The 21,121-nt window shown below is 44.8% G+C and overlaps 2 protein-coding genes across 2 annotated transcripts; both read left to right on the top strand.

Annotated features, from left to right (window-relative positions):
- Positions 1-248: 248 nt before the first annotated feature.
- LOC149348046 (uncharacterized) lies at positions 249-16,437 on the top strand. The gene is made up of 10 exons (XM_089587889.1): positions 249-405; positions 3,829-3,875; positions 4,383-4,421; positions 5,766-5,804; positions 6,530-6,626; positions 9,056-9,189; positions 9,287-9,334; positions 11,410-11,445; positions 12,982-13,144; positions 16,281-16,437. The coding sequence occupies exons 1-10, from the start codon at positions 333-335 to the stop codon at positions 16,295-16,297; spliced, it is 693 nt and encodes a 230-aa protein (XP_089444015.1). The 5' UTR covers positions 249-332; the 3' UTR covers positions 16,298-16,437.
- Positions 16,438-16,955: 518 nt separating this feature from the next.
- LOC149348045 (uncharacterized) lies at positions 16,956-20,904 on the top strand. Its single transcript, XM_089541668.1, has 5 exons — positions 16,956-17,121; positions 18,265-18,354; positions 20,298-20,391; positions 20,451-20,543; positions 20,613-20,904. Exons 1-5 carry the CDS (start codon positions 16,956-16,958, stop codon positions 20,902-20,904), a joined length of 735 nt encoding a protein of 244 aa, XP_089397794.1.
- The last annotated feature ends 217 nt before the right edge of the window (positions 20,905-21,121 follow it).

Below are 21,121 nucleotides of genomic sequence, written 5' to 3'. Positions count from 1 at the left end.
GTCCACAAGTGTCACAAAATTTATGAAACAATGAGGACATGGAAGGAAAACATCATTTTTTAATGAGGCGCTTTTAATAGAGACGGTGGGAATAACACGTGGGCCACCTATCCAGCTCTGCACTTTGTACTCTAATGAATGACTGTGCGAAGGCATCGATCATCCTCCACACTGTAAACAAAGTTTTCAATGACGTCGTCCTCGTGTACATCCACGTGTGGTTAGCGCCCGATTTTAGGTATAAAAGGTCTCAGAGTCCCAGGGCACAGACATCGTGTACTGCTCCTGCAAGCCTGGTCTCAGTCACCCGCCCGCCGGACACTCCACTCAACATGGCATCTTCCTACGCCCTTGTCGCTCTTCTGATCGTCGGAGCCATGACTACTGCATCAGCTTCAACGACGAGTAAGCACATATCCAAATTGATAGTCCCTTCCTTTTTAATCCTAAACTTTAACCCTTTAAAATCCTGTTCATTTTCTGCGCTTAAAAAAGAGCACAACGATGAGGCAGCGCATGAGTATCGAGCGTTAGCAATATCGATGGAATATTGGGTCATTAGCCATCTTCGCTGTATCCGGTACAAATTTTTCGTTATATCTGAATAACTAGTTTTTTATACCAACGTATACAGCTCTAGAAGAAAAATCATTGGACACTGCTTCTAATGTCCTACGTCAATTAGTTTAGCCGTAATGGACGTTCGAAGTTTCAAGTCACGGTGTGGGGACCCAGAGGTCGTCGGTGCGAATCCCTATTATAAGCTACGCTTTGATTCGACTAGTAATCGTATGCTCTGTAACGCGCTGAATCGTTTGATACCACTCCGAACATTCTACGCCAATTAGGTGGTCCACAATCTCTTTACCAAAGCTACCCACTACCAATGCTACCCACTACCAATGCTACCCACTACCAATGCTACCCACTGGTCACACTTGAAAGACCTTGCGTTTCATATAAAGCGAGTATTAGACCCAGTGCTCTGAAAACTTCTTTTTAGTTTCATTGTCCCAGCAGGCCTCCGAAGAGCAAACAATCAGTATCCCTTTAATGCAAGACCGTTATCAATGTGCAAAGATCGTCACGATGGTTTTCAAATTGTAATATGATTCTGACGATTCAAGGAAGCAAGCACTCGAGCGTCCACGGTCCCCGGAGTGCATGCCTGCTATCACTTTTCTTTGTAGCAGCAGATAATGCGAAAACCACAAAATAAAATGATTTAAGCAAATAGATTTATACAATCATGTGGAAACCCTTACGGCCAAGCTCACAAGCTCAAACAGCACTCTTTTTTAAGGTGAGAGCCTTTAATGCCTCATCGTTGTCGACAGAAGGTTTTCAGCAGAGGTGTCCCGCTTTTCGGTTAGTCGAAATGGTTATGACGTCAGAGTGCGCGGATTCGAAGTAATGAGGTCACCCACGGATGCCGGACGCCCCCTTTTGGAGCAGACGACAACTAATAAAAAATAGTTGTCCGCTCCGGCAGGGGGCGCAAGGAGTCCGTGGGTGACCACATTACATACCTCATTGCTGCGAACAGAGCCATGGATACAACCGAACTCATCGAAGCAGAGAGAGAGAGAGAGAGTCGTACTAAAGAAGCAGTCAAATGTGTAGTCAAATAAAGCACTAGTACAGCACAAACAGTCTCGCAGTCAATGCCAAACAGTGCGTCTGGAAAGGCTTTCGCCTTGCAGCACTTTAGAGAGCCAAAGTGCCTCCTAATTTTTTTTTTGTCTGGAAAGAATTTTTCGCTAGGTGTAGCAGACACACAGAAATGCTTCGAGCTCGTTGTTTACAAAGTGATGTGCACAATGTCTGAACGAGTTAAGCCTGCCGCGGTAGCTCAGTGTATGCGGCGTTCGGCTGATCCGACTCACTGAATACAATCCTGGCAGCTGTGCACGGACACATATGCATGGTAAATGCAAATATAACTCTTGTATAACTACTTGGTACATGGGAATTACAAAAGAAGGCGGTGCGACAGACGAAGACAAAGGTGCTGTTCTTGTCGTTTATGTGCCTGCTTTGTGTTCGTCTGTCACGCCGCCTTCTTTATTAATTGTGATAAATGCAAATAGGCCGATGAATATTCGCCGTCATTGGAGAACCTCCGGAGACCAGCAAGGCGGGCTATTGATCGTGGCGCGCCGCTTTCTCCAGTGCCTGCTAAATGAGTCGGAAGGGTAACATACTGAGAAATTGTCGACAAGCGCATATTTTCACCGGTAATTTGTTCATGAACCCAGGTTGATGAACAAATTACCAATAACCAATAAGTATGTCCGTAGGTCCCCCTTCAGGACACTTGTAGTTCATTTTAATATTTATTATCAGAAACGCATCTGACTGGCTTTCTACGGCAGTATTACCTACTGGGTTAGAGCGCAGGACAAACTTTAAAAGCAACTTTTTCCTACGCATTAGAAGACTAGCCCATTTCCATCAATACGTTCTTAAGAGTTTATTATAATATTTTATAGGTTCCTCAAATTTAAAAGACATGCCCAAGAAATTTTGACTACAAACTGCTTATACGTTGTTATTACGAATTCAAGTAGAGCGTGAATACTTGGAGATCGTTTGTGGTTTATGGAATTTTAACGTCTCGAAGAGACTCAGGTTATCAGGAACGCCGTAGTGAAGGGGTGCGGAAATTTGTACCGCCCAGGGATATTTAACGTGTACTGACATCGCACAGTACACTGGCCTCTAGAATTTTTCCGGTTTCACGATCAGCTCAGATTCTGACGACAGTTTAGGCAACTTGGTGAGGGGTTGTAATGTTGAGAAAAAGCAGAGCGGACGTAGGACGCGTCTGCAGGACCTGCTGCCTCTGCTTAAGTACTATGACTTCGCAGTTTTCTGAACCAAATCAAACAATCGTCATTATGTGAAACTTAACAGAGTCTTTTTATACAGCACTTACATGCGCCTGGACAGAATTATGAAGTTCATTTTACGAAAATTTTAAATATTTCCACATCTTGAAATGCCAGACCCTGCACTCTTCTCATGCTCAAACTTTCGACCCTGAACCTGACTCCGAAAATTATTCCCATGTTTTCTATTCTTCCTCATTGATTGGCCTTGTACTTCGTAGTTCTTCTTCTAATGTTGAAATATCGAGAGTGCGTCCAGTATAATATCGCAACTACTATTTTAGTTAATGTGTGCTAACAATTGCTTGATCACTGACACTCTCCTACGCTAGTGACGGGTCTATATGCAGCGAAATTGGCGCTTTAGAAAATGAATATATCTTGCGGGTCGATTCAAAAGAATATTAACCTGTGGAGCAAACAAAAATGGCTAGCGGAACGAAATATTACCAAATGTAAATTAATCTAAGTATTCAACACATATGATCCCGTTGAAGCTTATGGCCTGTACCATACAGCCTCTTCTAGCCCATAACAGTTTTCTAACTTAACTAAAATCCCATCCGCACAAGTAGTGTGCTGTAAGTCAAAGTGGACCGCATATAATTGAAAACATTAGTACGATTATAGCGACAAGGTTTTTATCTAGTTGCACTAATGCAACCTCGTTTCATTGTTTGTAGATATTCATGGTGATTCTAGTTCTTGTGTTCTTTCCGAGAATGTTCTTTTGTGACCACATTTCAGATTAAGAAATTTATAAGAGAGCATGCAAAAAAGAAATAGAAGGGCTGAAGGAGAGAGCAGAGATTACCCTCTTGAGCATATGAGATTTATTTGTAATTATTTGACGGCGCAAGTTCAAACCTTTCCCGCGATTAAATCGGCCTGATCATTTCGAAAAGCGCCAACTTATTTCATCGCTTTATCTTTTCAGCTTCCTGCGTCAACATCACCCTCAACAACATACTCAACATCGGAACTGTGAGTTTCGTGGTCAAGTGGTCTGCGCATGTTTCTGCTTCGATAGCATCAAAAAAATTATTCACTGTGAAAATAAGCATCGCGTTATTCGCTTGTTCACAGCGAGAAGTAAAAACTTCGCCGCGTTTCTTCTGCACGAGTACGTACCATCCTATGTGCACGCTGAAAAGCGAAAACTTAAACAAACATTGCTGGAAAAGAAAGACGGTAATAGAAGAGAAAGCGGGAAAAGAAAATATACATTGTGGGCGACAGTTTCTATATATATGAGTATCTTTCAGAAGTGTCAAAAGAGAACACAGAAAGAAGTAAGAAAGCAATAGCAGGTCGGGAGTGCTCCTGACAGCAACAAGGTGTGTCCTCCGCCTCTAACTGTAGGCACGAGAGTTAGTATGTTCGACAGGTTATCGAAACAACGCCTCATGTGGAGCTTTACTTTTCTTTATTTTATAATTCATGTGCGGTAACCAACAGCGCGTATATATGTTTCTGTCTTTTTTATTTCAGTGCGTCGGCACATCAACAAACTTCTGCGGTAGCTCAACCGTAAGTTCTCGCCTTTTGAAGCCCTCAGCTCTCTCTTGAACGAGCTTTCTTTGTGCTTTGTAAACACGTGGCACTTTCTCTTTTCTTTCGAACGTTGATTTTTCAGTCTGTCTATGAATCAGTGTTTTTTTGTTGTCGAGTTATGACATTTCAAGGTCACATACAAGAGGCTGCTATGCGATGAGATAGTACACCGTTGTCCTCTGTCGCCGCACACAGAAATTGGTTTGGTTTGGTTTCATGGGGTTTAACGTCCCAAAGCGACTAAGGCTATGAGAGACGCCGTAGTGGAGGGCTCCGGAAATTTCGACCACCTGGGGTTCTTTAACGTGCACGGACATCGCACAGTACACGGGCCTCTAGAATTTCTCCTCCAAAGAAATTCAGCCGCCGCGGCCGGGATCGAACCCGCGTCTTTCGGGTCAGCAGCCGAGCACCATAACCACTGCGGAGCAAATTATTTTTCAACCGAAAAATTTTCTTTATTGTAACTTTTTCATATATTGTAAGAGTTCACAATGCCTAAATCCGCATATCTCCGCATATCTAAATCCGCATGCCTATATCCGCATATCTAAATGCCTAAATCCGCATATCTCCTTCGGCTGGCTTGTCAATCTTTGCTATTAACGTTTTTCAATCGTCAAAAACGTTCTCCTTTGGTTTTCTATGGCACTGTTAACTACTGGTTGGGAGCGGTGGAAAACCTTTAAAGAGAGATTTTACTACGCATCCAAAGAATGAATCATTACCTTCAACATTTCCATTACAGCACCTTAGAATATTCCAACAAAATTCTTGCACAAGGATGCTGAACTTGTTTTAACAGTCTGGTCTGATAGTGCCAGCTGCCGGACGTACGTCGTGTTTTCGTTACGCTCGAAAAGAAGCGTTATCCAAGGCACAATCACATGAGTATACGTTAAGTTGATTATATATTTACCATATATTAACCACTGGTTATATATTTAAATAGTTAAATGGTTAGATATGAGGTCCCGTACCGGTGCATCATGAACTCGGGCTTCTTGAAGCTGCACTAATGTCATCAGGCGAAGCTTGCACCTGAAAGGACAGCCGGAATTCAGACTTCTCAAGCTGCCTGCGCGATTGCTGTGGCCTCAGCAGTCCACAGAGAAAAAGAAACCAGCATTTTAATCTCCTATTTTTCTTCAGGCAATGCACTTCATTTCCACGATAACTGACAGCCACGGTTGTCTACTCGATTGAATAAGAGCAGCATTTCGGCTAGCAAGAGACATTACTTAGTACATGCATTGTTTCCTGTAGCGGCAATTCATCCGGTGCTAATAAGTGTCCTCAATATTCTATCCGTGTTCGCAGACAAATCAAACCACCCAAGGACTCATCAAGATCATCAACGTAAGTTTCTGCTCTCTCTTGCATTCGATTCCATTCGGATACCAGCGCAGAGGACGAAGAGGCTGGCTTTGTCGAAAGGAAGCGCTAAAGGGGTTGATTTGAATTCTCATCGCTTTTCGTAGTGCTCATGGCTCTCGTATTCCCAGGAACTATGATCGACGCTTGTTCCGCGCAGTGCACTTGTTTCTTTTTTTTTAATGGCCAAACTCTCGTCAGGGACCAATTAATAAACGCTACTGCCAAAGCCGCATCAGGTGGTTCTCGGGTCAGAACAACTATCAATGGGGCGCCTTTAAGTGCAAAACAGAACAAGAGCCCTGGGCCTTTCGGCACGCATGTTCCCCCGACAATGTTCGTTATTATCAACGAAATAAAGTTAAATAATCGCAGTTAACAGAGGAAATTACGTTTATGTGTTGGTCACCGAAGGTCCATGGGTCTCAATCTAACTATTGCGATTTTAGATAAATGTGATTTTGCTATAGCATGCCACTGCATACTGCGGCAAGGCGTGTTTTCTTGAAATTATGAAAAATACTAGGCGCTCAAATGACCCGGGTAAACTCAACTCGCTCGCCCCAAACGTCGATCTGTATGTCCGTAAAATCGAACCCCGAATTCTCCCCATTCAGACGTCGTTGTTCACCATCGCTTCTATACTCGTAATTAGGCCGGTGGCAGCGGACTTCTGACGGTGAAGCTGCGTGGCGATGTCTTTCTTGCAGTGCGTGATTCAGGGGATCTACCAGTACGGCTCGCCTCAAGGAATCGTCGCCGCCCTGGTGCCTCTTCTGTCGATCATCGTGAGCCGCGACATTCCAAGTGAGCTGACCATAACATTTTATTTCTAACAATATATTACGCAAATGCTTTGTATCCAGAGGGCCAACCCTTTCTGTGTAGTCGCAGCCAAGGAATAGCGCACAAGCCGGTATACATGCGGTCATTTCCACAGACCGTATTTCTTTATGTAGTGATTTAGTTAGTTACACAGACCGTATTTCTTTATGTAGCGATTTAGTTAGTTAGTTAGTTAGTTAGTTAGTTAGTTAGTTAGTTAGTTAGTTAGTTAGTTAGTTAGCGAGTTAGTTAGCGACTCAGTTAGTTAGCGAGTTAGTTATTTAGTAAGTTAGCGAGCTAGTTAGCGATGCAGTTAGTTAGTTAGTTAGTTAGTTAGTTAGTTAGTTAGTTAGTTAGTTAGTTAGTTAGTTAGTTAGTTAGTTAGTTAGTTAGTTAGTTAGTTAGTTAGTTAGTTAGTTAGTTAGTTAGTTAGTTAGTTAGTTAGTTAGTTAGTTAGTTAGTTAGTTAGTTAGTTAGTTAGTTAGTTAGTTAGTTAGTTAGTTAGTTAGTTAGTTAGTTAGTTAGTTAGTTAGTTAGTTAGTTAGTTAGTTAGTTAGTTAGTTAGTTAGTTAAAATGCTTTATAGTCTCGGTGGTCTTATGCACGGGAAGCGTCGCAGTGAACTCAGAACAGTAGAACATTTTAATTAACAAGGAGGACAAAAGCGTAATACGCACGGCACACAATAATCCTGGACACATGATGCTACACGAGATGAGTGTTACTAAAAGAGTGCAGTGGCAAGCGACTTTATAATTCCCAACAGCAAGCGCAAAGGAAGAATAACGCTGAAATAGAAAGTCAAGGTCCAAAAGCACAAATCGTAAATAAAAGCAGCATGCGTCAAAATAACACTGTCAAAATCACAGGACGGTTGCCACTGTGCAACGTGAGATCCAGCGACTGCTCTTGGCCATGGTGGATGTCATATGGTTAGATTAAATGCAACTTTACTTCTTTATTATGAGCGTTTTCGGTCACTTTGCTCCCCGGTGTTCGGACCACTCGGCGCGGTGCGTTGCAGTGACGTCATGCACGACTTCACTGCATGCAGACCAAGCAGTGCGACGCGGTGTTGCTCCGACACCAACGACATAAAAACGAGACACGAGTCATTAACAGCTGTCGCTCTAAGAGTGCCGACAAGAAAAAAAAAATGAACAATAAAGCGGCGTCCGGCGGCACCACGCGAGAAATGCGTGATACATCGGTGGCGAAATTATTATTAGAAATTTCTTCGATGAAAAAAATGTTTCATTAGACATATAGTTCCCAGAACCGGATGTCAATTCACTAGACCGGAAATGACAGCTATAAATTTCGATATATGTTTATTGCGTCCGTGTCGCCACCTGTTGACACTTTTGGGGAACATGTAACCACCAGCTAGATGACCCGAAGAGATGCCTTCCATGAAATAATGGCACAAAACTCGACGTATATGCATCAACAGCTTCTAATGACACCGCATGGTCAGCATATAATGTTATTCGGTGGCCTGGTGAATTTTTCATGATTAAATTGAGCGGGGACGTGGCCCAAAACGAAACACCGCTGTCTACTGAAAGCGGCAAGAAGAAACAGATTTATAGATAGATGGTCCCTGTATGCATTAACACTTTTCACGGAGGCTTATCTTTCGCCGCCGCGGTGGCTCAGCGGTTATGGTGCTCGGTTGCTGACCCGAAAGACGCGGGTTCGATCCCGGCTGCGGCGGCTGGAATTTCTTTGGAGGAGAAATTCTAGAGGCCCGTGTACTGTGCGATGTCAGTGCACGTTAAAGAACCCCAGGTGGTCGAAATTTCCGGAGCCCTCCACTACGGCGTCTCTCATAGCCTTAGTCACTTTGGGACGTTAAACCCCATAAACCATAAACCATAGCTTGAACGTCTTTCATTACTGGTTTGTTGTATTTGTTGAAGTCGTTGCTCAGGCGCAAAATTTTAATTAAATTTTACCGACAGATCCTTAGTAAGTGCCTGATTTCACGCTCTCGTCCATGAAGCGTGCATAAAGACGCGGGTTCGATCCCGGCTGCGGCGGCTGGAATTTCTTTGGAGGAGAAATTCTAGAGGCCCGTGTACTGTGCGATGTCAGTGCACGTTAAAGAACCCCAGGTGGTCGAAATTTCCGGAGCCCTCCACTACGGCGTCTCTCATAGCCTTAGTCACTTTGGGACGTTAAACCCCATAAACCATAAACCATAGTTTAAACGTCTTTCATTACTGGTTTGTTGTGTTTGTTAAAGTTGTTGCTCAGGCGCAAAATTTTAATTAAATTTTACTGACAGATCCTTAGTGTCTGATTTCACGCTCTCGTCTATGCAGCGGGCATAAAGAAGTGGATATATTAGCATCTTGTGATTTCCTCCTTGTGCGTCTTTCTCCTAACCTATGGTACGCAATTTCGCAGCCAACCTCAACCTTGGGGCCTTGGGCAACTACCAGCTCTGCAACTCCAGTGGCTGCCTCAGCTTCCTCATCAAGAATGACACGTGCCAGGGCTCGATCAACATTGCGCTGCCTGCCGTGGGAAATCTTGGCTCGGTAAAAAAAAAAGCCGGCAGCTTCTGTCTTAGCTGCATTTGTTTACCAGAAATTATTCAATCCGAACGATTGTTAATTTCCTACGTATCGTTTGCAGTGCGCTGGAGACACAGCTGCGCTGTGCACCGCTGGATCGCCTACCACCGTAAGTTACCCGGTTATTACGCAATAGCATAAGAGCCTCGTTCTGTTGAAACTACGGCGTCAGCCGCCGCCTGGCGACAGTGGGAAAAAATCCCAGAATCCCTGATATCAGAATATAAAGAAAATTAAATAGCCGGGCATTCGGTTTCGAACGCGGCCCTTCTACGTGCAAGGTGGGCACGCAACGTATGGGCCCCGAAAGGTTTTTTTTGTAGCGAGAGCTACACTACGCTACCCAGTCGAGCACTTCGCCGCGAGCCTGGCAGGCCGATAGTGCGCATACGCGAAACTATACTCCGTTTCATACTTAGCAGGCAACGCTGCGGAGGTTGCGGAAGTAGTGCGTCCACGAAACTATATTGCTCCGCCACATATCATTCGTTCTTCTCGAAACTCCGGTCATTGTATGGATGAATACAAAGAGCGGTATGAAACGATGTAGTAGCATTGAAACTGACAGTCGAAGCTTTGAGGCGCTCAGTGTTCGGGCCGTAAATTTCACGGAGAGTTAACTGCTTTTTGGGCGCGGATTTAGCAGAAGCGATTCGCCCTACCAACCGCGTATCTTACTGCCACGTGTACTTTTTGCTTCTCGAAATTTCGATGAGCCGTAGGACGAAAATGTGGCAAGAGGTAAAACGAAGTCCAGGAGGTGCCAGCCACAGCACTTATAGTTTGTCACAACGAAACATGCTTGTGTTCCCTTCGGTTGAGTGGCGAACTACTTTTTGCGTGCGGACTTAGCCTGCGCGAACAGGCGCGCAAGCTTTGGCAGCGTTGCTTGCTATGTATGAAACAGGAGCAGCAGGTGCGCGGCGCATGACGTCAGAGTTCGCAGCCGCCGCCGCGTGAGGAGCAGCGCCGGCCCGACTACTAAGGCCTCTTGATATTCCGACTACGCCCGCTGGCGCCGCGCGTAAACGCGCATGCGCGGTAACCGGAGAAGGGCAGCAGAAAAGATCAAGACCACTGCTTCTGTCACCACCTCAACAATGCCGACAAGGCTTTAGCACCGGAATTGGAGCGCCTCGACCGGCACGCCCTAGAGACGCCGAATGCACGCTGTGAAGCGATGCTCACAAACCCTGCCACAGCTTACTCGATAGCCTTACTGAACGTTAGGTCGTTGAAAAGTCACGTGTCTGATGTGTGTTCAGACCGGCTGCTAACCAAAACTGATGTCCTCCTGTTTGCAGAGACTGGTCTTGCATCGGGAAGTCAATCTTTCCGAATCCCCAGCGGAACTGTAGTTCTCGCTACGTGTATCCTGGCATAGCTGAGCTAAGCCACTGCCAATTTTTTTTTTCAGCATGGTATTTATTACACGATAAGGCTGAACGAACGGCTATTTTGCTCCTTCTTGCATATAGGCCCCGAAGGGTCGTTCGTTCAGCCTTTTAAGAGGGGCACCTTGTGAAAACGTTGTGCTTTTTATGACTTTGTAACGGGTGTTTGGGATGTGCACTGATGTTATAGTAATTCTTAAAAATAAAAAAATGTGCTAATTAATCATCATAATTTATGCGGAATGAAAAGGCAGTGTTATGGTGCTCCAGTGTACCGAAACAAATTTTGTGCTATGCATGAGTGTGTACAGCCGTAGTATGTCGCGCAGCGTAACCTAGATAGAGAGAGGTGACTGGTAATCGATAATTGTCCTTGGTGATTGATAATCCCTAATGTGATCGGAAATTATGGTTGTAACCGATGACCGTGATAGGTAATGTGATTGCGGATTGCTAATCGGGAAGCAATGGGGCAAAAAAAAATTAAAAGAGAAAAAAGTAAGAGAAGGCGCTATTACGTCTGCTCATAAGGCGAACCTCAAGCGTCTATCTAATGTTTCACCCCGAAATCTCTTCTCAACGTATTCTGCAGAATACGTTCGAGCTACTAGAGTAGACAGGCTAAAAAGGTGGCTAGTTACGATGCACAGATTGTTGCCGCCGTCGTATATTGACTCATATTCACTCATCTACTCATTGACTTATATTGACTCATCTACTCATTGACTGATTGGCTCATATTGAATATTGACTCATCTTCTTGCTCCGCACTGCGCGTTCTTTATTGCAGACCAATATGATTCAGTCCACGGTGAAAGCCATTGCTGTGAGTATACAGCACTGTTCTTATACATCTCAGTAATCTTTAATTTAATGCGAAAGCATTACTGGAACCATTGCGAGAAAAGCAGGCAGCATGTGTTAGTGTGTGTACTCACAAATGATATACGCACACTATATATATATACGACACGTATATACGTATATACGTGTCGTATATATATATATATCCCACTGGCCGTCTTTAACGTGGCGACAGTTTTCCCGACTACTTTCGTACCAAAATTGTGTCATACGATTCCTTGTTGCATACAGCTTTCATGTGCTAGTCAGATTTGAGGCTAGCTCGCGAAAGGGATTCGAAATGACGACATTTGCACCATGAACTGTATGCCTTGCCAGATCCTTTGCTGCCTCTCTTAAGGAGGAGTGGTCGAGGTGTCCTTCGAGGTATGAGAGAGTTACAGCGCCGTTTCCTTTCCTCAAGGACAATCTTCGTACCAAAATTGTGACGCAGCCGTTCGTCGTACAGTGTTCCGGGTGTTGTCATACGCGCGTGTATGTGCATGTGTACATACACATGTATGTACACACGCATGTATGCACGTATGTACACATGCATATATGTACACATGCATGTATATGTACATGCATGCATGCATGTATGTATGTGCATGTGTCATACGCGCGTGTATGTGCTTGAGGGGGGGGGGGGGGGGGGGGGGGTCAGTGCAACCAGGGCCAGTAATGTTTTCGCATTCCTGCATGTAAGCAGTCTTGAGTGCCTGTGGCGAATTTTTTTTTTTCCTTTTTTAAAATGAAAGTTTTTCATTTTGCGTGCCGTTTTCGGGACTTCTAATACCTTACGGAAACGGCAGAGGTCTTCAGACCGACATCTCCAGTGTTTCATCGCCTTATTGCGATAAATTCTTTCATTTCATTAATCACTGTGCGTTATCGTGCACGCCACGACAATTACTTTTTCGCCGAGTGAATGTACGCATTAACTGTTAGCAATCAAACATTGACAAATAAATATGAAATTGGTTTATTGGGGTTTAACGTCGTAAAGCGACTCAGGCTATTAGAGACGCCGTAGTGAAGGGCTCCAGAAATTTCGACCACCTGGGGTTCTTTAACGTGCACTGACATCGTACAGCACACGACGGGCCTCTAGAATTTCGCCTCCATCAAAATTCGGCTGCCGCGGCCGGGTTCGAACCCGCATCTTTTGAGTCAGCGGCCGAGTGCCGTAACCACTGAGCCACCGCGGCGGGGCCAAAGAAGAAATAATGAGGACACAAACATGAAAAATCAAACATTAGCCATTAAACCTTAATCACGTTACCTGGAAAAGACGTGACCTTTCACCGAATGTAATCGAAGAAACTGGCATGAGCTGTCAGTAAAATATTTCAGCCCCTGTACACACGCCGCAGTCAGGCAAGCTGGCTACAGGTGATATGCAAACTACTATGCACACCATGGGTTAATGCTTCCACCGCTTCTTAACAACCGAAACGCTCTGGGGACCGGGCTAAGAGACCTTCAACCACCGTGTCTTGCATTTCTTTGCCTACAGTGCATCCTGGGTCAACTTCCCACGGAACAGTTCCTCGCTGTTCTTCGGGGCATCGTCTGCCAGCTGATCAAGGCCATTAACCAGGCCATACAGGGAAATTTGGCGCTCCAGGCGACTTTCAGCGGCTTCAGCTTAGCCATCACGACCGCTCTTGGCGTTGCGTGTGAGTGTGCTTCGCTATTGCCGGGAAAAGCGATTCGTTACCCACCTTATTTTCCGAATTGTAACTTACGCCTACCGTATCGTCCGCACTGACCAATCTGAGCTGATATTGAAACCGTATTTTTAGGCAGTATGCATTCGTTGTCTGGTTCTCTCTCTCTCTCTCTCTATATATATATATATATATATATATATATATGAGTCTTGAAAAAGGACAGGCTCTGTCCGAAACGTCGACTCCCAATAAACGAAGCGTTTCTCAATTTCGCATCTTATATATATATATATATATATATATATATAGGTACAGTATTACGACAAACGCGACTGTTCTTTTAACGTTAAAAGAACAGTCGCGTTTGTCGTAATACTGTACCTAAACTAGTAAACTGGGCCATTGGAACCCCTACTGAATACAATATATATATATATATATATATATATATTCAGTAATATTCTAAATTGGTCCACACCACAAAATAAATAAATTAATTAAAAATCCCCTTTGTCCCTTGGTTTCTGTGGCTGTTGGCTTCTCTCACATATATATATATATATATATATATATATATATATATATATATATATATGAGAGAAGCCAACAGCCACAGAAACCAAGGGACAAAGGGGATTTTTAATTAATTTATTTATTTTGTGGTGTGGACAAATTTAGAATATTACTGAAAGTATATATATATATATATATATATATATATATATATAGGTAGCGAAAGCGTGAAGTACTAGACTGCTTATAAGAATATATAGCGAAGTATACGCTTCGTTAAAGGAAACATATTTATTCAACTCGACGTTTCGATCGGAAGACCGATCTTCTTCAGGAGTGATTTTACATTGTGAATGCATCCCCTTTTATAGGGGCGGGCACAGAACAGGAAAGTGGGAAACACAAAGCACATAGCAGAAAAATACGCATAAAAAAATTATTAGAGGCAGTGCGACCCACACACACATAAAAAAAAAAGAGTGCGAGGAACAGGTACTCAGTCAGAAAATACAACGTCCAGATGCGGCCTCTGCTTTGTTAAGCACCACAGGCTTGCTTATTGACAGTCGTGTCCAGCTGGGAGGTGCTCGACAGGTGCGTGGCCGTGCAACAACTTTCGTAGAAAAATGCGAAAACTTGTTCCTTCTCCTGGCCGCGAGAGCAAAAAAATAAAATATGACCCTCCAACAGAGAGAGCAGACAACAGAAAAAAAAAGAAGAAAAAAAAGGAAAATGAACAGAGCAAGGAAGAAACCTCGAAAAAAAAAGTGAAATAGGTAAAAGAAAACCTTTAAAGTAGTGCTTTTTCTTCGCACCCAGCTATAGTGCACCCACCCCTGGTTGAGGGGAAGTATTGGAAGGAATGTTAAAAAAATATAAGAAAAGAATATATAAAAAAATGTGAGATTAAAAAGGAAAAAAAAAAGAAATTGTGCGGCATTCGCGTGACCACAAGGTGAGCACACCCGGGGGGGAAACGGCACAGGTGTGGCACAGGTGTGGCATGCAGAAAGGGGTATGACCTCAGACGACTTAGTCAGTATTGCTTTGTTTAATTTCGTAGGCCCCTGACCTCGGAAGAGAGGTGAGGGTGCCGTAAGTTTCATTAATGCCATTTTGCACTGTGTTAAATTTAGGTTTGGTTTGGTTTATGGGGTTTAACGTCCCAAAGCGACTAAGGCTATGAGAGACGCCGTAGTGGAGGGCTCCGGAAATTTCGACCACCTGGGGTTCTTTAGCGTGCACTGACATCGCACAGTACACGGGCCTCTAGAATTTCTCCTCCAAAGAAATTCTAGCCGCCGCGGCCGGGATCGAACCCGCGTCTTTCGGGTCAGCAGCCGAGCACCATAACCGCTGGGCCACCGCGGCGGCTATTTAAAAATAAAATATGATTCTCGTTGCTCGCGCTCACGAGTGTTTTTGAAGCCACTCTGTAGTATTGTTACTTTAAGTTTGCCAAACTCGTGACCTTTCTCGCGGAGGTGTTTCGAAAGAGGGAGGTTGGGGAGGGATTGGGTATGTGAGCGGTGGTTATTAAATCTGAAACGGAAGGAATTGTCTGTTTGGCCTATGTATTGCATTCGACAGTCGCCACACTCGAGCATGTAAACCACGTTGCTGGAATCGCAATTCAGGTCTTCCCGGATAGAATGCTTGAAATTTGAATGGGTGCTTTTAGCCAGTGCCGTGGTTTCCATGTGTTTGCAGACTTGACATCGGCTTTTTTTGCATGTTGTGCAACCTACAGCTCTCGGTTTATTGACTATCGAATGGACAACATGGTTTTGCAGATTTTTTGGTCTCCTATATGTTACTTGGGGGACCGTTGTGAAAATATTTGAAAGACGGTCACTCTGTTCTATGATATTAAAGTGTTTTTTTAGGATGTTGTTAATATTCGGGAGATTATTTGTGAAGGTTAGTATAAGATTACAGCGCTGTGATGATGGCTGAGATTCCTTAATGACATGATTAATATTAGTTGCTTCTGCCTTTTTAATGGCATCGTTGATTATAGAAGACGGGTAATGTTGTTTTTTTAGAGTGTCCCGCATGCGATTAGCATTTTCGTGAAAATCTTCCGATCGTGAGCAAATTCGTTTGAATCTGATGGCCTGTGAGTATGGGATTTAAGTTTTGCAGTGGCGTGGGTGGCAGCTGTTGAAATGAAGATACTGTTGTCTGTCTGTGGGTTTTTTGGGTTTTTTGGGAAAGGGGATGCATTCACAATGTAAAATCACTCCTGAAGAAGATCGGTCTTCCGATCGAAACGTCGAGTTGAATAAATATGTTTCCTTTAACGAAGCGTATACTTCGCTATATATATATATATATATATATATATATATATATATATATATATATATATATATATATATATATATATATATATATATATTAGTGCACGCAAACGTAATTAACGAAATGCGCTCGAAATGATTCCTGTCTCGGATGTTGGAGGCTTGAATTTCTTATTCTCGCCCAGTGTGTGACAAAATTTTTAGGCAGTATGGGCAAGTCATTGTTCTTTTTTATTCCATAGCAACGCCAAGCATGAAGTCATTCCCGCCTTGTTGTTCCTGTTTTTAAGGTGTCTGATGCCGCTTTCATTTTTTCTCACTCCCAGGCCCCGTAATTGGCTAAAGACGACAGCAAGAAGTCTCCAATGCGGAAGACGGCAAAAGCGCCATTCTTCCGTCATGACTCGACGCTTCGGCGCTTTTCCGAAAGAAGAAACAAAAAAAATGGTGGTTGGCATGTATTCAATAAAAATTTCACATCCACTTTGCTGTATTTTACTCATAAGGTGAATGGCCCTGCAACTATTTTGTTGATGCGTATTCCGACTACTTATGGCTGCCAATTGAACCCCCGAGGTCGCTTAGCAGCTATCGAATTCGTCTGTTGAGCACCAGTACCTTAGATTAGATCCCGGTCATGGAGGCTCAAACTTAATGGAAGTAAACAGCAAAAGTGACCTATGTACTCGTATTCGGGTACACGCTAAGGGGACTCTAAAGATAACTCCATCGAAATATTTTTCTGGGTACAAACTGCTTCTCAGGCAATTTGTGGGTTTATTAACGGTTATACGGCAGCAAAACACAAAATTACGAAATTACGGCTGAGTAAACTGAATTTTAAAACTTTCCTGGCACTACATATAAACTCCTGACGTCTACATCGAGAAGCATTGGTTGACGCTGTTTTGAAGTGAACGCTGGTTCTGTGCAGCCTCCGGAATTTACACCCTAAATCTCTTGCCGGAGCACAAAATTTAGTTGGAAATCGCCCGCTAATGATGACGCCTGTAGTGATATTCATCTTTGTGTTGTTGCGGGTCTTCGCTAATGGTGATGTGGCTGGGATAGTCATTCTGGTGCTCCTGACCCCACGACACGCAGCAACGAGTGGCAGCAAGACACTTTCTTCAAACTGCGCCGTTATGCGCGAAGTGGTCGTCACGTGTGAGTCAGACTCACTAATAGTTTACTACCACAAAACCGATGAATCGGGTCAGAAACCACCCCAATCTAGGTGTATCTGCCTCCCGCATTCAAATAGGCCATAATTCGCACTATACAGCGGGATCCCCGTCAGCCTCACAGCCCCGACCTGACCGTCTACTCAGGTTAACTAAAGGTCTCTTCGATATGGCTGCACTAGCTGCACTAGTTCGATGGTGCAGCACTGTTGCCCTCGTTTATTCCGGTGCCGCGCAGGTCCTTTGCACTTCTAGTTTTGTCAAGGTGCAAGCCTAGTTCTGCACGAGTTCTTCGCCGCCTTGCACTCGGTCTGAAGGTACTGCTGGAAGTAGTGCAGCATTGCGCGCGTTCCACCGAGCGCTGAGCAGACCACCCTCCACGTTGTTGTATGGCGAACCATAGAGTTTCTTACTATTGCCTAGTGAGAAAGCTGGCAACCCGTCTATGGGAGTTTTCGTGGAGCCCCCTCAAGACCACTTCAGCCACCATGGGCGCTCAAAGTATCATGAGGCGGTGACCTACCGACTTCAGAACCACAAATTTTGGCCACAAAATAATGCACAAGTAACGCTGTTCTATAGTAAAGAATGCCCTAACATTCAATATCCTACCTAATGATTGCAACAAATAAGCAGAAAAGCATGTAAATGCAAAGTTTGCCCAAAATAAGAGATAGCTAGCTCTCCTATTGACCAAGTATTGAACACTACAAAAAATATTTCCTGCTTAACAGGCACACTTTTAAAAGGAAATATGTTTTCAAAAAAAGGGTTGCTTAAACACTTTAAAAGCTTTTTAATGACTTTTCGGAAAAGGGAAAAGAAAAGCCTTTTATTGGCGTCGTGTGCTGTTGTGGTTTCGCTACTATGGTTTTTACACACTGCGTTCGCGCCAAAATCGTCTGCGCAAACACGAACAGCGTTTCCGGAATGAAACGTCTCAGTGGTGACACTCCAAGTTCCCGAAAAAATACGACTGTCCCGACCGAAGCAGCGAAGGTAAGTAATGCTGCATGACGACGTTAAGCACGTATCCGGCGGTCAGGGTGTGTTTATTAGTGGTCGCGGCAACAAGTAGCGTAGGGGGCTGTGTAAACATTTTAAGTGATCGCCTTTGCCCATGCAGACGGACAGCATGTGTCGGTGCGGTTTGAGGCCTCCGAGCAAGCCATGCCTCTTCTGGCATTATCGCCACCGCCTGCTCCCGCCAACGTTGGTGATGCAGGCCTGCATTCTATCCCTGATCCACACGAGGCATCCGCCTTACTAGACGAAGCAGCAGAGCTATGGGGCCCCAGGAAGACCAGATTTTGCATTGCGAAATACTCGGAAATGAAAGACTTAGGCAAAACGAGAGCACTCCGGTACGTTCTCTGTCTCTAAAAGTGTTGTGCGCATGGAAGTACCTCGAGCACGCACTGACTATGGTTACCAGATGCTATGTAATATGCTCCCGTCGCTTCTAAACGAACGAGTTGTTTCACAGCCACAATACTGTTTTATGTAAATATATCACAGACTCAATACTTGCACTTTCTACTTTTTTTTTCGCATTGCGCCGTAGATTGTATACTGCATTAAACACTCTCCTCATCTTGTAATTGTCTTTGCTTATCTCTTGATTTTGTACCAGATCCTTCCATGTCTGATCCGTTGTGTTTGTATCCTAGTTTTCTTGTCAATGCCATGTTTTTAGGGGCCTTGAACCCCGTCAAGCCCAGTTAGAGGCTTTTTGTTCACGGTCCTCAGCATCTGTAAAGCTGATGTTGGAATAAAATGATGATGATATGACATATTTTACGTTACGTAAACACCAGTGACGCTGGTATATATTGTCTTTGAGCTTTATAGTTCCAGTAATGTTTCAAGGAACCCCTTGCAGTGGCCTCTTAAACTGAATATTGCATCAAATTTAAGTCCATATAGTTTGCTTCAAATACATGGCAGCTAAAGTGAGAATTCATGCCTTGGTAAAAAATACCTATTCGTAATACATTGTGCTGCAGTAGAAAAAAAAACCTTTGCAACAGCTATATGCAAGGCATGACAGGTGCTGTTCCTTATAAAGGTAATTACATGACACACTATAATGTTGCTGTATGTTCGGTATTCTTTGTTTAGCACAAGAAACCTGCTCTGGCAAAAGCTCGCAGTGCTCATATAATCAAAATACCGGCCAACGACACAACCCTCTTCGCCATCCCACGATCCCTTCACCGAGAGCTCCTCATCAGGCCGCTCCCGAGGAATATGCACCCGTCCCACAATGAGCAGCGCCGCAGAGCTCGTGCGAAGGCACTTCATCGAGCGTACGGCCCCCAGCCGGACGCCGTGTGGGTGGACGCTGCCTGCACGGGTGATGAAGCGAGAGCAGCTGTGGTGGACTCCTCTTTATCCGCCCTCCTCACACTACCTCTCCCTCCAGACACGTCCCCAGAGGCTGCAGAGGAAGCCGCCATTGCCCTTGCTATAACCCGCACGGAAGCCCGGTACATTTTAAGCGATTCTAAAACTGCGATTCTAAATTTTGCTCGAGGCCGAGTCCATGTCCCTGCTTTTGGCATACTGGACTCGCCCGATGCCCCCCCCCCCCGCCCCGCCAAGAGGAGCTGATATGGGTGCCCGCGCACTCCGGGAATCCCGGAAACGAGGCCGCCAACCTTTTAGCCCGAGGTTCTTTAAACCGGGCTCAGGTGACCTCTAATCGGGGATTCACGAAGGAGCGCATGCACTCATTCAGTGAGCTGACCCAGGCGCACAGAGCCTTACGCCAGCTCTACCCCCCGCCCCACCCCTCCCTAGATAACAAACACGCAACACTCTGGCGCAGACTACAGACACACACACTCCCTTCACCTCTTACCCTAGCCCATTATCATCCCTCCTTCCCCACTCCGGCATGCACTCTATGCCCAGAACCCGTCGCCTCTTCCCTCCACATTATTTCCCTCTGCCCGGCGGACCCTCCCCCGCGGGACCTAGAGAACCTCAAGACCTGGGAGGACTGGGAGACGCTGCTGCGCTCGGAGGACCCGGCCGTGCAGACCATCGCCACCGGCCGTGCTGCCAGTGTTATGGACCTTCGGAACATAAACACTTGAGTGCAGTGGGGCCGTGCGGGGACCCTGGGGCGTGCCCCGAATTCCTCTGTAAATAAAGTTTTCTCTCTCTCTCTCACTCCGGCTCATAAAAAGACAAAAAAAAAAGACAGTGGCTCTTCAGGGCACCAACGGGCAACCTGCGAGAATGAAGAGTAAGTTGCTGTTTTCTATGGATCTGTTCTGTGGTGCCGATCAAATGTGTGTCATGCAGAGAGCTGGCTGCAGTCCTTGGGAAGGAGCACAGTGTCAACCCCAGGTTGCTGCTCGAACCCGGAAGAGTTGTTCTGCCCAGCGGAAGCACACAGTAAGTCAAAATTACGCATTTTGTACAAAGCGTTTACTGATGTGGCACCTGTATGTGTATGCTTTATAGGACTACAGCTGCAGAAGTGCATCCGGACAATCAAAATCTGTCAGTGCTAGTTGAATGTGGCACCGCACCAAAAAGAAAGCGGCCCACCAAATCTTACCTCGCACCCCTCTTGAATGCACTGCAACGACTGGAGCGAAAAAAAGCCCAACAAGAGGAAACAAGGAAAAAAGAATTAGAGGAAAGGGAGAAGTGGGAGAAGGCGAAGGAGGCGAGACACAATGATCGCATGCACCGGTTTGACCGCCTGACATATTTGCTTGAAAAGCAGCAAACAAATAAAACTATTTTGTGAACACAGCACGCTGAAATTATTTTGATAGTGAAACCACTGCTTCCGTGTGGAGCACTACAGTTCGCGTTCATGGGGCCAAGATATGCAACTAATACTGCTCCTTGGAGAATAATTCCTGCAGGTTTTGGCTGTAACCTGGAGCACTGATGTCGAAATCCCCTTCACAGTCGTCGTTACCCACATCTTCTTCGTCTTGTGGCAAAGATGTCGTCGTGCA

This window comes from Amblyomma mixtum, chromosome 4, assembly GCF_055824585.1.
Source record: "Amblyomma mixtum isolate Tamu chromosome 4, ASM5582458v1, whole genome shotgun sequence".
NCBI lineage: Eukaryota > Metazoa > Arthropoda > Arachnida > Ixodida > Ixodidae > Amblyomma > Amblyomma mixtum.
The sequence above is the reverse complement of the archived record's forward strand: the minus strand, read 5'-3'. Positions and strand labels throughout refer to the sequence as shown.